At 43.1% G+C, this 14836-nt stretch overlaps 2 protein-coding genes across 2 annotated transcripts in view; both read left to right on the top strand.

Annotated features, from left to right (window-relative positions):
- MYOM3 (myomesin 3) overlaps positions 1-4505 on the top strand; it is a 49619-nt gene extending 45114 nt beyond the window's left edge. Inside the window, exons 34-36 of the mRNA XM_065421656.1 lie at positions 1761-1783; positions 1884-1939; positions 4242-4505. Coding sequence (XP_065277728.1) covers positions 1761-1783; positions 1884-1939; positions 4242-4505 — 343 coding nt within the window. The remainder of the gene's footprint in view (positions 1-1760; positions 1784-1883; positions 1940-4241) is intronic.
- A 5838-nt stretch (positions 4506-10343) lies between these two features.
- Positions 10344-14588, top strand: LOC135893901 (fatty acid-binding protein, liver-like). Its single transcript, XM_065421862.1, has 4 exons — positions 10344-10410; positions 11774-11946; positions 13374-13463; positions 14538-14588. The coding sequence occupies exons 1-4, from the start codon at positions 10344-10346 to the stop codon at positions 14586-14588; spliced, it is 381 nt and encodes a 126-aa protein (XP_065277934.1).
- Positions 14589-14836: the final 248 nt, after the last annotated feature.

Raw genomic sequence — 14836 nt, 5'->3', positions numbered from 1 at the left:
TTCAAAGCTCATATTTGCAGGGAGGAGAATGTCTGGGCAAGGTATAAGTAAGCCGTAGCTTTGGAAGATAAGGCAAATTAAAATTAATTAGTGCCAAGGGAGAGAAGGTCCATATGCGTTTAGATAATATCCTTCTTTACTTTAACCACCATAAGTCAATGTGTGAGATGTTGTCCAATAAAGAGAAAATAGCATTTTAGGATCCTGTTTGCCCTCACTGCTGTAAATCAGATCCATACACACAGATCCTTATGCCCATGCAGAGCCCCATTGATATCACTAAGGCCCTGTTTAGAGGCAAGGATTTGCCAGCATGGATCCAATTTCAGAATCAGGGCCTGTTTGCAACATCTAGGAAATGGATCCCACAGAGGGATGAATGGCTCATGGTGTTGGTAATAGTACAGTATCTTCTTCCGCTAGAACCCTAATTTAGAGGCTGCTCTGCTTGCTATCCACTAACTCTCACTACCATCTAACAGCTGTGCAGTGGACCTGATGTGACATGAGTTGGTGGACGCAGTCTAGACCCTGATGGACTGGGGCCCCTGTAGCAAAAGGCACAGTACACTAGTGGTGCCCACAGCCGTACGCCCATTTCACACAGTACATATAATTGGCAGTGGTGAGGAGGAGCAGCACTGGCTGTCCACTCCCCACTCAGGTTTGGTCCCACCAGTCCTCTGTCGTGAGGAGGGGGTGGGATTGTAGCCTGGTGCAGAGGAGTTGCAGCGCTGCTCAGGTTTGGCCCCGTGGCCCTCTGTTGTGATGGAGGGGCCACGGGGCCAAAACTAAGTAGGCAGTGGGTCGCTCAGCACTGCTTCTCCACAACATTGCTGTGGGGCCAGATCCTGCACCAGGGCTCCCTCAAGGGGCCTGCCCAACCTCAACCACTTCCAGCAGGCCATGTCCCCTCTCAGGGATGGGAAGTGACACTACACCTGGGCAGGCCAGGCTGGAAGGTGGGAGCTGAGCATGGCACTGGTGCAGGAGAGGCATAAGGGCCAGCAGCTACAGCAGGGATGGCTCCACAGGGATTGGCAATGTGAACCATGGAAAAAAATGTTGGGTCAGCAGAAAAGACATGGCAGGATCATGGCCACTCCTAAGTCTGAGAGGCGTGGAAATGGAGTTGTCACATGTAGGAGTGACCCTTCCAGATCAGGTTTGAGGCATGATGATGGGATCCCAGGAGGAAGCCTGCATTTCCTGGTCCCTGTGAGGTAACTCTTCTATAGATACACAGAGGGCTTCAGCTTTCGAGACTGTCACTCTGGGACAGTTTTCAAAACTAAATTCACTTTTAAAGAAGACGTTTTCCTAGACATGAACCTGAAACTCCAACATCAGCTGTTTCTTATAGTGACCAGTAAATCAGAAAGGACCTCTGATCCTTCATGGGTGGAACACTTGTGAGATCAAGCCTTAAGCAAACATTAGAGGAGCTGCATTATCCACTGGCTACTATGAAGTTTATCAAGAATTTTAAAAAAATTGTTTTCTACATGTCTCTCTAGTTCCAGAAACTGGCCAAAAAAACCTTCATTATGCCCCCCAGATGAAACCTAGAGAATCCTTGAAAATTTCAAACATTTTCCCTGTTCCAATATCTCACCTTACTGCACACCTTTGCTTTCACTTTGGAAGTGAAGTTCTCTATAGAAATTAGGGAACAGGTTCCTATTAAAAACATTCAGGGTACATATTTAATAAATAAAAAATACTAAATTTCTCTTTAATTGTCTTTTTCTTACTTTCAGGGAAGCAGTGATAGCAGAAAAGAGTAAGTAAACAAATGTTGCACATTCTCCTTGGTTCTGTCATACAGATCAAAGGGCCATACTGGTATGTAAAGCTAAACAGTCACATTTGTTCCTTCCCAGATCGTGCCAGAGTTGTTCAAGGTCTGCCAGATGTTGCCACCATCATGGAGGATAAGGTAATACTAAGTAACTGTATACCTATCATGGCCAGGTTGCACAGATGTGCAAGGATGGCTGGCAGGAAGAGGACAAGCAGATTTCCCCTACCTTGTGTCTCCATGTAGGGGATGGGCATTGCAGTTGTCAGAGGCCTGGTGTGATACCCATTGCTAACATCACTGAGCAATATGATGGTGGGTGGTCCTTCCAGACACACACACCTTCTTTGTAGGAGAAAATTGTTGGGGGCGCGGTGGGGGTTCCTTTGAAATCCACAAATCTAGGTAGGCCTCAAGGTTCCATTTTTTGTGCACTTGTGAAGTGCAGGGATAGTTTTAATGCTAACCATAGAAAAAGTTACATGAACGGCTCTATCCTTACTCAACTGCTCTCCTTAGACACCACATCCTAGTTTTCAGGTGCTGACAACGGTCTATTGTAGCTGTTTCACATGCCCCTAGTCTCCCTTCCCAACCCTTGCTTTAGGCTAACAACTTTATATATGGGTCCTGATTCTTCTGTCACACTAGTTTTATAATCTATTGGGCTGGATTCTCCTATAAGGGCACTGTGGCTGAGTAAAGAGGCTTTAAAATGACTGTAAATGTAATTTATGCCCACTTTAAGTTCCCTTTACACTGCCAGAGTGGTGTAAAGGGGCCTTAGCACAAATGAGAATCAGTCCCATTTACTTCAATGGAGTTATTCCTGATTTACCCTGGGGAAAGTGGCAGAAGAAAGAAGCCCATAATGTCTAAATCTCACCCACTGGCCGGCCCCATCAAAAATCTTAGCGGCTTCTGAGGTCACTTAAAATGACTCACTTTTGTTTAGACATGTATAACCCAAGTTTTGAAAGCGATTAATATAAGCCACCTATACTTCATATAACCACAGCTGTGCCAATGGAACCTGCAAGGAAGAGTAATTAAATTTTAACCATAGCCACCCTTTGTTTAAAGCTGCAGGCTGGAGAAAGTAATTCTATCTCATTGTGATGCTGTGACTTCTAAACAAAGATGCCTCCCTGCAGGGAAACCTACACCCTTGCAGGAGCTGTACACAGGTTGCAGTTGGTGTGTTTGTACAGTGTCAGACACACTATTGGCATGCACTAAATAAATAAAAATGTGGAGCAGTCATTCTCTCCATTCACATTATTCTGGTGTTTAAGACCCCTACACCTATCCAAAAGAAGATAAACCTGCCCAGCTTAGCAGCCTGAATAGCCATGATAATTTGCAATTTTAACAACCTCATATGAAGTATGAGCTTTGGTAGATTTGTTCACTAATAATATAAATCTTGCCTGCCCCCTCAAGAACCTAGTTCTGCCACCTCTGATATACTTCTCAACTCAACTAGATCCTACTATTGAGGGACTCCTGTCCTGTATCATAATGAATAACTCCTTCATAGCCTAGAAACTAAAACAGCCTTCAATTTTATGGTCACATTAATGATCCTTAACATTTTCAAAGCAGTTAAACATACTTCCATTGCTAATGGCCCCAAACAGAGTAGCAATGATTTCAGCTGCATGGATTCAATTTCCTATATGGCTAAAGATTTGTGCGCTTAAAAAATGTAGCCTTCCATTTCCTGGCAAGCAAAATGGTATTGTAAGATCATGCTGTCCTAGGCACTGAATAAGAGAAGTACAGTATCTATTTTAGGTTAAAAAAATTGCTGGGATCAGAATCAGGCCCATAGACTTGTATTCTCAGACCACTACCTCTCATGCTGATCAGTATCGTCTCACGGTTTCCTCTTTACTTCCCATCTGTATCCACCTGTTGTCTCTTGTCTTATACCTAAAGCTCTTTGGGGGCAGGGACCATCTTTTTGTTCTGTATTTGTACCACAATGGGGTTCTGGTCAATGACTAGGTCTCCTAGGTGATACAAATAATTAATAAGAATAATAATACATGAGAGATAATCTTTTCTCTTGGGATCGACACGGCTACAAAAATACTGCCAACAATAGTAATCCATAGCATTTATATGGTGCTTTCCATCTTCAAAGCACTTAACAAATGTTAATCAGTTAATCCTCTCAAGTCCCTCTCTGGGGTAGGTGAATAAGCAGTATGATCCCCATTATACAGATGAGGAAACTGAGACAGAAAAGTGGGTAAGTAGCTTGCCTGAGGCCAGAGTGTCTGTGCTGATAAGAACTTACGAGTTCCTGGATCAGTGAAACTTGTGGGGGGGGTTGGAGATCCATTTTTATCTTTCCTTCTTTGTCAAATTATGCTTTAAGCCACTGGCTGTGAATTGCCACTGTAACGCTGTATTTACTATATTTTTAAAACAGACCCTGTGTTTGACATGCTGCATATCTGGTGATCCTTACCCAGAAATCAGTTGGTTCAAGAACGAGAAGTTAGTAGTTTTTAAAGATCGTTACAAAATGGACGTGAAGGGGATAGTTGTCACAATTACCATTGAGAAAGTCTGCAGTGACGACACAGGAAAATACAGCATCTATGTCAAGAACAAATATGGCTCTGAAACGGGGCAGGTTACTATCAGTGTGTACAAGCATGGAGAACAACCGATCGAGCTATGGGAAAAATGATTTCCAACACACTCAGAAACCCAGGTTGGGATTTCCAAAGAGGCTTAAAGGCATTAGGCACCAAACTCCCATTGAATGTCAAAGGGATTTAGACACCTGGGTTCCTTTGACAATCTCAGCCTTAAAATTCAGACTAGTATCTCTTTTTATTATCTACGTATACAATAAAGGTTTTCACAGTGATTTACAGTATAAGATATCACAATATACCCCTCTTAAAAGCATCTATAGAAATCTGGAGAAAACCTTCAAAATCCCACTCTAACCCTACAGAATTAGACAACGGCTTCATATAGTGTGCCACTTTTCAGCTAGCAACACTATGTATAAGATACAGTAGGGGTTCATGTATACAAGAACTTATCAGTTTGTATTAAGCCCCTGTGTGTTATTGAATATCCTGTAGCAGGAGAATGTTGATGTGTGCATTGTTATTAAAACGTAACCCTGCTTGGGCCCAATTCAGCACAGTACTCAAGCACATGCATAACTAGATGTCAGTGGGACCACTGGTGTGCTGAAAGTTAGGCATGTTCCTAAATACCTCGCTGAAACAGGGCCTTGATGCACTTATGTTTACAAGGCTAAGCCATGTGGGAGGAAAGTAAGGCAGCATTTAATGCTGTTTTAAATAAAGATCAAGGCAAAAATGGAAAAGTTCATTTTAAAAATGTTTGACAGCTACTGTTTCTAAACTACCCACAGTTTCAGAAGAGGGTTTCCATGCCACTGTTTTATCTGTTACTATTGATCAAGAACAGTGTTTGCCTGTCATACTGTAGTTGATCCTGTATTCTATGCAGTGTTTAAAAGGTGTGTGCTAAATAAAAAATGTAAAACTTGACAACAATACAGGAGTGAGTCGTACCTAAAAGTGTCCATGGAAAGGACAGTTTGGAAACAGATTTGTGTTTGTGAGGGAGAGAGAAAGAGCAAGAAATACAAACTTTTCTGAATCGGAGGTAACTTCCCGATATGACTAACTAGATTAGTTTAAACCGAACACATCTTCTACAAAGGTGTTTGTACAGTGCCAAGTACAATGGACCTGGGGATCTTGGTTGGTCCCTAGGCACTGCTATAATAAACATGATGAATAACAATGATAACATGACATAGTATTTGGGACCAGATCCTCTCTCCTTAGAGGATTACGTATAACTAGATGATGTCATAATCCATACACCAGACTGGGTAACCCACTTGGAGAAAGCTGAGGCAGTACTGCGCACCTTAAGACGGGCTGGCCTCACCACTAATCAGTAGCGTAGCTAGGGGGGTTCAGGGGAAGCAGACGCTTCCCCTCAGTACATTTTTCAAAAGCGAGCCGTCGCTGGGGTCCTGCAGGCAAGTGGGGGGCAGCACGGCCGGACTCCGGAGGAGCCATTGGGGGGGGCGGCGGGCGTGGCCAGAGGAGCGAAGGGGCCGGCTCCTTGGCCATTGCACCCCACGCGGCCCCAACATTGCCGCCGCGGCCGCCTCCTGCAGCGGCTCAGGGCTCGGCGGCTGAGCGCTCCGCAGTTGGCGGGCAGATCCCCTCTCCCCGGCAGCTTCCTGCTTCCGGGCCGAGGGAAGCAGGAAGCTGCCGGGGAGAGGGGATCTGCCCGCCAGCTGCGGAGCGCTTGGCCGCCGAGCCCTGAGCCGCCGCAGGAGGCGGCCGCACTGAGCGTGGGGCGCGATGGCCGAGGAGCCCGGCCGCTTCACTCCTCCGGCCGCGCCCGCCGCCCCCCCAAATGGCTCCTCCGGAGTCCGGCCGTGCTGCCCCCCCCTTGCCTGCAGGAGCCCAGCGACGGCCCGGCAGGCTCCGCTTTTGAAAAAAATGCTGGGCTGCCTGGGCCGAGGGAACCAGGAAGCTGCCAGGGAGAGGGGATCTGCCCGCCAGCTGCTGCCTGCCCCACTGCTCCGTTCCCCCCAGCCCCCGGGAGAAGCGAGCAGCGCCTGCCCGCCACCCCTTCCCCCGCGCCCCCCCGCCCCCCCTCCGAGCCCGAGGGGGGGCGCAGCATAGCCGCAGCGTGGCCAGAGGAGCCAAGGGAGGGGGGGGCGCGGAGCGGCCGGAGGAGGAGCCAAGGAGGGGCGTGGCCAGAGGAGCCAAGGGGGGGGCACCTTTTTATGGTTGCTCCCCCTGCACTGAGAAGCTGGCTACGCCACTGCCGCTAATCCCACTAAATGCGCTATAGGGCTTAAGGTATATTGTAGGAAGGGGCATAGTGACGCCCCAAACGAATAAGCTAGAGGCAATTCAAAACTGACCCCGGCCAACCCGAAAGAAGCAGGTCCGCGCGTTCCTAGGCATGGTAGGCTATTACCGACGTTTTATTCCCCACTTTGCCACTAGGGCAAGTCCCCTAACGGACCTTGTAAAGGCCCGAGGTCCAGACAATGTGAAGTGGACCGCCGCAGCAGAGGGGGTGTTCACAGACTTTCGGACAGCCCTTTGTAAGGACCCCGTACTCATAGCCTCAGACTTTAACAAGGAATTTATTCTACAAACAGACGTTTCCAAGGTGGGGTTGGGGGCGGTTCTGTCGCAAATGGTGGGAGAAAAGGAACACCAATCCTCTACTTAAGCAGAAAACTGCTCCCAAGAGAACAGAAATATGCAGTAGTGGAGAGAGAATGCCTTGTTGTCAAATGAGCCAGGGAAACACTGTGTTATTACCTCTTAGGCCGGCGATTTACTCTTGTGACGGACTATGTACCCCTCCAGTGGATGCAGCGGAATAAGGAAAAGATCGCAAGGGTCACCAGGTGGTTCTTATCCCTCCAACCGTTCCAGTTCCGCATATGGCACAGGGCTGGATGCCACCATGGCAATGCTGATGGTCTGTCACGAGCACACTGCCTGGCATCCCAAGTTGCCCAACTCTATGGTGTTGAGCAGGGTGGGGGGGATATGTGATGGGGCAAGGCCAGATGGCTATAGGAAAATAGTGAGAATCAGGTATGTTAGCACCAGGCTAAACAAATCCCTATTACCATGGTAACCAAATGGCCGTTGCTCCAGGTTAATCAAGACACCGGGGGCCAATTAAGATCCTTCCAGAAAGCAGTGGAAACAGCTAGGTTGATTGGGACACCTGAAGCCAACCAGGGACTGGCAGAAACTAGTTAAAAGCCTCCCACTTGGTCAGGTGGCAGGTGTGCCAGGAGCTGTAGAAGGGAGCCACACTGCTAGAGAAACGGAGAAGTACAAACCTTATCAGGCACAAGAAAGGAGGCCCTAAGGTAAGGGTGATGCAGATATTGAGGAAATGGGGGCTGCTGTGGGGAAGTGGCCCAGGGAATCATACTCGTCCTGTTTCCAAAAAGTCAGCTACCAAGAGCTGCTACTATCAGGGTCCCTGGGCTGGAGCCTGGAGTAGAGGGTGGGCCTGGGCTCACCCCCCCCGTTCCCGACTAATCACTGAGACTTGGAGACAACAGAGACTGTGCGAGGGAGGATAACTTCTCCTCACCTCCCTTGCTGGCTTATGATGAAAATGGCTCAGTAGGCTGTGACCTTTGCTTCTAGAGAGAGAAGGGATATGTGGAGGGTCACAGTGAGCCCCGGAGGCTAGCGTAATCTGCCAGGAAGTGCGGGACCCACTGAGACAAGGTTGGAGCTTTGTCACACTATGGATTGATGTACATGTGACTTCTGTCCTCTTCCCCCCCCACCACCACACACACACACACACACACACACACACAGAAATCCCTTTATAAAGCCTAATTGTGAGTGCAACAGATGCTTACCACTGTTGTGCACTTTAGTTTAATGTTTAGCTTCCCAAGGTCTGGCTGCTGGAGGACAATGAGGACAGGTCACTATGAAAAATTTAATGAAATCTTTGAGTCAGTGAACTTTTCCAAAGTCAGGGTCTGGTGTTTGTGCATGAACTCCTCACAGAAATTGAAACTTTCAGTTGCAAACAGATGAGCTGCCTGATGAGCAGCATTGCATTGTTGGCAAGGTGCAGTTTGTATATTTCCCCCTTCATGTAAAGCATCAAGTATTGGCTATAGCTGGGGACAGGATAACACACTGTTGGATCAATGGTTTGCTCAGCTAAAGCAAATCCTTTACAAATATATTTTAAAATTCCTTATTAACAAACATATAATATTTTAAAATCACAAATTGGATCTCTAAAAGGAATTTTAAAACATTCAAATGATTAAAGACAATATAGTTTAGGGCAGTGTGCGCTTAAAACCAAGTGGAGGTTTAGTAGCCAGCACTAGAACTCAGATCTCCTAACTCTTAATCCTGTGACATGCTCACGGATTAAAACTGTGATGAATTAGAGATAGACCTGAACTGTCCCAAAGTTTGGGGTGTATTTGGATCTCTGATCCCAATTTGGGCTTGTCTCTAAAAAATTAAAACTAGACAACAATGTAAAGTAAATTTGTAAGAAAAATTCATCATTGTTTTCCCATTCAGCTAAAAACTACTACCTAGTCTGTAGTACAGTACTAGAAATGTTGACTTAGACAGGTCAGTCACCTCTAGGGCACAAACACTATTTGAATTAAGCAATTTTATTGCAAACCACAGTTTTACCTAATGCCTTCCAAAGCCAGCAGTCAGGCTTGATCAAGGAGGGATGAGTATTACACTGTGAGTGAGGAATTCTGAGATTATGAATGTGGAGAGTAACAAGCAAGAATTAAGTACTCCCATTTATTTTTCCACTTCAATCCCCAGGCAACAGTTCCATGTTTTCTTTCCACTTTAAATCTGTATGTATGGGACCATCACTAAATACATTTAAATATTGTAACAAACTGATTAGTGCATATGTGCCCCCACTGATGTCTACTGGATGGAATCAGAACTGATCAGCTGTAGGTCATAGGCCCTGTACTGATCATCACTAAAGGAGATTCTTCTTTTCCTCACATGGTAGGGCCCAGTTCTTTTGGAAGAGACTGATCTGTGTTCTATCTTCACTGTCTCAGTGAAGTTCCAAGTACCCACATGCAGCATAGTGAGTCATGAAGCTCTTCACTGGCCATGGATTTATTACAATATATAAGAAATATAATTTCACATCCAGTGACTATTTCTCTAAAGTTTTATATAACTGAACACTTTTATTTATTTAGAAAATGGGTAAAATTTTCAAAAGTGCTTCAGTGACTTACGAGCCTAAGTATCATTTTAACTAATGACTTAGGCATGGTCTACACAGTTTATGTACCAGTATAACTGTATCCATTTGGGGTGTGATTCTTTTTATTTATATAGTTATATCAGTATAACTCCTAGTGTGGACATGGTTATAGCTGTACAAAGGTGCCTTACACCAGTATAGCTTATTCCCCTTCCTTTATGGAATAAGCTATACCAGTATAAGCAAATTTATATTGGTATAACTGTATCCACACTAGAGAGGTTGTATTGCTTTAACTATACCATTATATTTAAAGTGATACAAATTTTATGAGTACACAAACCCTTATGCATTTAGGAGCCTAAGTACCATTGGCTTTCAATAAGACAAGGGCTTACCTACACAGGGAAATAGCCTGGAATAGCTATTCCACATTAGCTCCCCATGTGGCTATTCTTCTTCTGCATTTTGTACTTTAGTTTAATTTATTTTGGAAGCAATAAACTTGCTAGGAAAGAGACAGTCAAGGTAAAGAGACAGCCACAGACCACAATGAACTAGAGGTTATTTCTATTAAGAATAAACAGATGATTAATGATTGATACTTCGTTGTTAATAATTAGCAGATCATCTCATGAGACAGGCCACATTTCTTTCTGTATAAATAGCATTTAATTCAGTAGACGGCTGCTCCATTCTCTTTCTGGCATCACTGCCATACTGTACTGCACCATCCATAATGGCATTCAATGGAACCTGGCAGGTGTATGCTCAAGACAACTATGAAGAGTTTCTGAAAGCTCTTGGTAAGTGTCCTATTATCTTTTTTTTTTTCTACAACTTGCTGGGTTTGTGAAATATAACAACACTTTGCATTTAAGGAACCTTCCATCAGGGAATATCGAAAGTGTTTTTCACAAACCACCTTCCATGAGGTAGGTAAGTGTTAATAGCCCCATTTTAGATATAAAGTGAAGTGAAGGCACTTGCCCAAAAGTCACCCAGGAAAAGCCAGGGATAAAACCCAGATCGACTCAGCCTGAACCACAAGACTGGCCTTCTCATGAAAGGAAAGGTATTTCAGTAGAAGCATATCAGTTAACCTTATAAACTGAAACAGGTCAACTAGTAGGGCATTGGTAATGGGATATAGAGCCTCTCAGCTCTGTTATCAGCTCACATAGAGCCTCTGGCAGTAATCACTGATTACCTTATGGCTGTTTGTTAGCCTACATGAAATGAGTTTGATGGTCTCTAGCTAGTGGTGTCTAGGTTATTAAAAAACACCACCATAGTTTGCATTGTCAGTTGCAGCAAAACAATCAAATTAAATAGAGCAGAATGCTCAGTGAAAATCCCTTCTCAAAGAGCATGTTGCCTGAACTACGCCCTCAGCCCCAAAGGTGATCCTTTCAGGTCTGCATTGAAGCCTATTGATGAGGCAGCCAGGGGACACTTGCACTGTTGCTGCCCTGTGGTTATGCAGGGGACTTCAGTGTGTCCTGGGGGAGGATGAGAGAGAAAATGAACCTTATGTAATGCTACTCATGTCACTTAGTGCAGTACTAAAGGTGCTCAGACATTACGGTGATATAAGAAAAAAAACTATATAGAATAGAAAAGAACATAGAAAAGGTGGTCAGCCTTTCACCAGTGCTAAAATATGCACACAATTTAAAAAGAGAAATTAATTTATTGTACTAATGTAATATTAGGGCAAAAACACTTCAAAGTGCTTGTAAATATGACACACACACACATATATATATGTGTGTGTGTGTGTCATATTTACAAGCACTTTGAAGTGTTTTTGCCCTAATATTACATTAGTACAATAAATTAATTTCTTAAGATGGAGGTTCTTCCATATTTTATTTATATATATATATGGAAGAACCTCCATCTTAAGAAAAACAGTATACCTCATAAAGAACTGCCAGTGAATCTCCAAGATTATAAGAAAAGGAATCTAAAACCAAGTGTCCCATTAATTAAATTGTATGTCCATAGAGAACTGGGTAATCTAACTTTGACTTCCTTTTCTGTTGTTGATTTGTGTCAACCTTGTCACTTCAAATAAAATACTTTGATTCAGTGCATAACATACAAACCCCGTACTTCCCTCTGCATAATAGAGAAGGTAAAATTCCATTTTTCCCCTTTCTGCAGCATTGGCAGATGACCTCATCAAAGTTGCCAAAGACATTAAGCCTGTTATTGAAATACAACAAAATGGAAACAACTTTGTTGTGACATCAAAAACACCTAAGCAGTCTGTAACAAATTCATTTACTCTGGGGAAAGAGGCTGACATCACTACTATGGATGGCAAAAAAATAAAGGTAATATATTTCAAGAACAATAACTGCTCCCTCGCTAGTACTTCAGTGTCATTTTGCAAGTGGAATTTCTTTGTACTATTCCCATTAGGAAACTTCAATTGCTTCTGATAGGATCTTTGTTTCTATTGATGAGTAAGAAATTAAGTAAAACTTAAAAGCTTTTAACGCGAGCATGCAGGTTACGTGGTAAGTGAAGGAGCCAGAAAGACTGTTTGTCTAGCTGGCTTTGTGGTTAGTGACACAGGGAATCTAAGTTTGTGTCACAAACTGTCATGTTAGCAGGTCCCGAGAAAGTTGTGGAGGCAACACATTAAACAACTGTAGAAAAGCCATCACCTTACACCACTCTAGAGCAAACGCCTCTAGTTTCAGAAGGAGCTGCTTCCAGACCCTTTCAGCTGGAGAAATGGTTGCTGCAAAGCACAGTTTGAAGAAACCCCCATTAATCTCTAGGGAAAAATGAATGCTTTGTACTAATTCAGCTCTTGTCACACAACAGCTCATTAAAACGCTCAGGTATAAGGTAACATTTCTTAAGGTAATCAAATCTGCTGCTTGTGCATAAATTGATCAACCCAGGGGTCAGGGAGGAATTTTATTCCCCATGTACATGAATAATTGGCTATATATGATTATGGAGTTTTTCACTTTCCCCTGAAACAGTGATTCCCAAATAGTGGTGTGTGGAGCACACCTGCTGGTCTGAATAGAGCTGACTGTTCCCATGGTGCTAGCTCTCCATGTAGTTTCTAGCTGATAAAGCACATTAAAAAGATAGAACACATTAAATGTGTTCTTACTATTTTTTCATGTAGGGTATTGCTATAGCTACCAGTTGTGGCAGGGGAATTGGGTCATATGTTTATGGATAGAAATGAAGGTAGTTTGAGACAATCTTTTTGTTAAGATGTTGTCTACACTATTTTAAAAAAAAAAAAAAAAAAAGTTTGAGATCCCCAGCCACCACTGCCAGAAGAAGGATAACATCCTAGATGGACCAACAGTTTGATCCAGTGTAGCAAAACCCATTGTATAGTCTTACCTTTCGTAGGACAAATTTTACTCTTATTTGGCATATTTCAACTGCCAGTTAACTTTAATACAATACCAATAACTGTAAAATCTTTCTAATATATCTGTATTTGCGGCACACCAAGAAGTAGCATTTATACATGCATTGGTATTGTTTCAACAGTTAGAGAAGTTTTCATTGAATGCTAAACAAGATGCTCATTACTCCTGTCAATCTGAAGTTAGCATGAGAGTAATGAAATATCAGTGTCTGCACTTCCATTCTTTCTTATCTGTGTATCTAACTACCATTCAAACTAATTTCCCAGTTTCTACCTTTTGGCTTAAATTGCCTACCAGAAATGTACTTGCTGGGCTACTATGAATACTTATGTTTTAAAAATCTGTGTTCACAGTGCACGGTTAACATGATAGGTGGGAAGCTTGTGTGCAAATCAGAAACATTCTCCCATGAACAGGAAATTAAAGGAAATGAAATGGTGGAGGTAAGTGATGGGCGGGGGGGGGGGGGGGATTTCCTATGCCTGTCAGTTTACAAACTGACACCATCACTTTAAAAAGTCCTGGTGTTGAGCACAGGAATTACTACTGTGAGCATGGATTATATCACTACATTAATGAAAGAATATGTAACTTTAAAATTCCAATGGTGATTGCAACCAGCAAGAAATGACATTAGTCACCATTTAGTACAGCCAGGGTGATGCATTGTTACTTATTGACTTAATTGAATCTCCTCTACACATGGACAATGCCTGTGGCTGTCCGTGACAGTTTCACTCTATGCATTTCTATCACTGAAAGTTGCTATCACTTCCCAGGATACATTGAGACAAATTCATTTTCGTTATCGTTTCATTTTAGGCACTCAGGGTTAGCGTTGTTAGCTTTTGACCATCGTGGGCATGCTCTCTGCAAGATTTTTCACAGGGTTGTACAGCTGGGATGCTCTTGAGCAGAGAATGAAAACTGAATCAAGCCATGCTAATTTAAATTTTCACCTGTTTCATTTACAAATCCTATGAACTGCTAATGTGTCCTGAACTGTTCCCTACTGTCACAGAACCCTTCTCCCAGGGAATTAAACGTCCACTTGCCAGGCTTTTAAGATGTATTCCAGTTGGTGTGATTACTGTTATAAGATTTACAGCTAAGATTTTCAGAACTGCCTGGGGATTTTAAATGCCCAGTTTCCTTAGATGGCTTTGAAAATCCCAGACTACTTTCTTTAATAAATCTGCAAAAACCAGATCAATAGTACTTATCTGGGGCAGTGGGTTTCTAGTATAAGGAACATACTTGTGACTGAGGTTACTCCAACAATGCACTTGAAGATAACATTTGACTATTTAGATTTTCGGTGTTCAGAACTGGTTCCCTAACAGGAACACCATTGTTTCAGTATGAATGTACTCAGCATGTCCATATGCAGTTGCTGTAACTGTATTTTCAGATGATATGAGATGGAATTACAAATATACTACAGCAACTTCAAAGCTGTTAACTACATACAGGTCCCCCTAAATGGAAAACAAGTAATATATTTGTGTATTTTACAGACTCTGACTGTTGGTTCAGCAACACTCATCAGAAAAAGCAAGAAGGTATAAACAATAAGAAGAGAGACCCAATTCTATTTTGGACATTTTTACATTCCAGAATTAAAGTGCATTTGCCCTCAGTTGTGAAATTTGTTATTTTGAAAAAATGCCATGGAAAATAAAGAAATAAGATCTCTGCTTCCTTTCCATGTTCATACGTGACTTACACCAATATAAGAATTCATTTTCCCTGACTATAGAGACACATTCCCTATTCTAACTTCTGGTGGCCTACTTCCCAGCCACGCAAACCGCCA

The sequence above is a fragment of the Emys orbicularis genome, chromosome 23, assembly GCF_028017835.1.
Source record: "Emys orbicularis isolate rEmyOrb1 chromosome 23, rEmyOrb1.hap1, whole genome shotgun sequence".
Lineage (NCBI taxonomy): Eukaryota > Metazoa > Chordata > Testudines > Emydidae > Emys > Emys orbicularis.
This window is presented reverse-complemented; position numbering and strand designations above follow the sequence as displayed.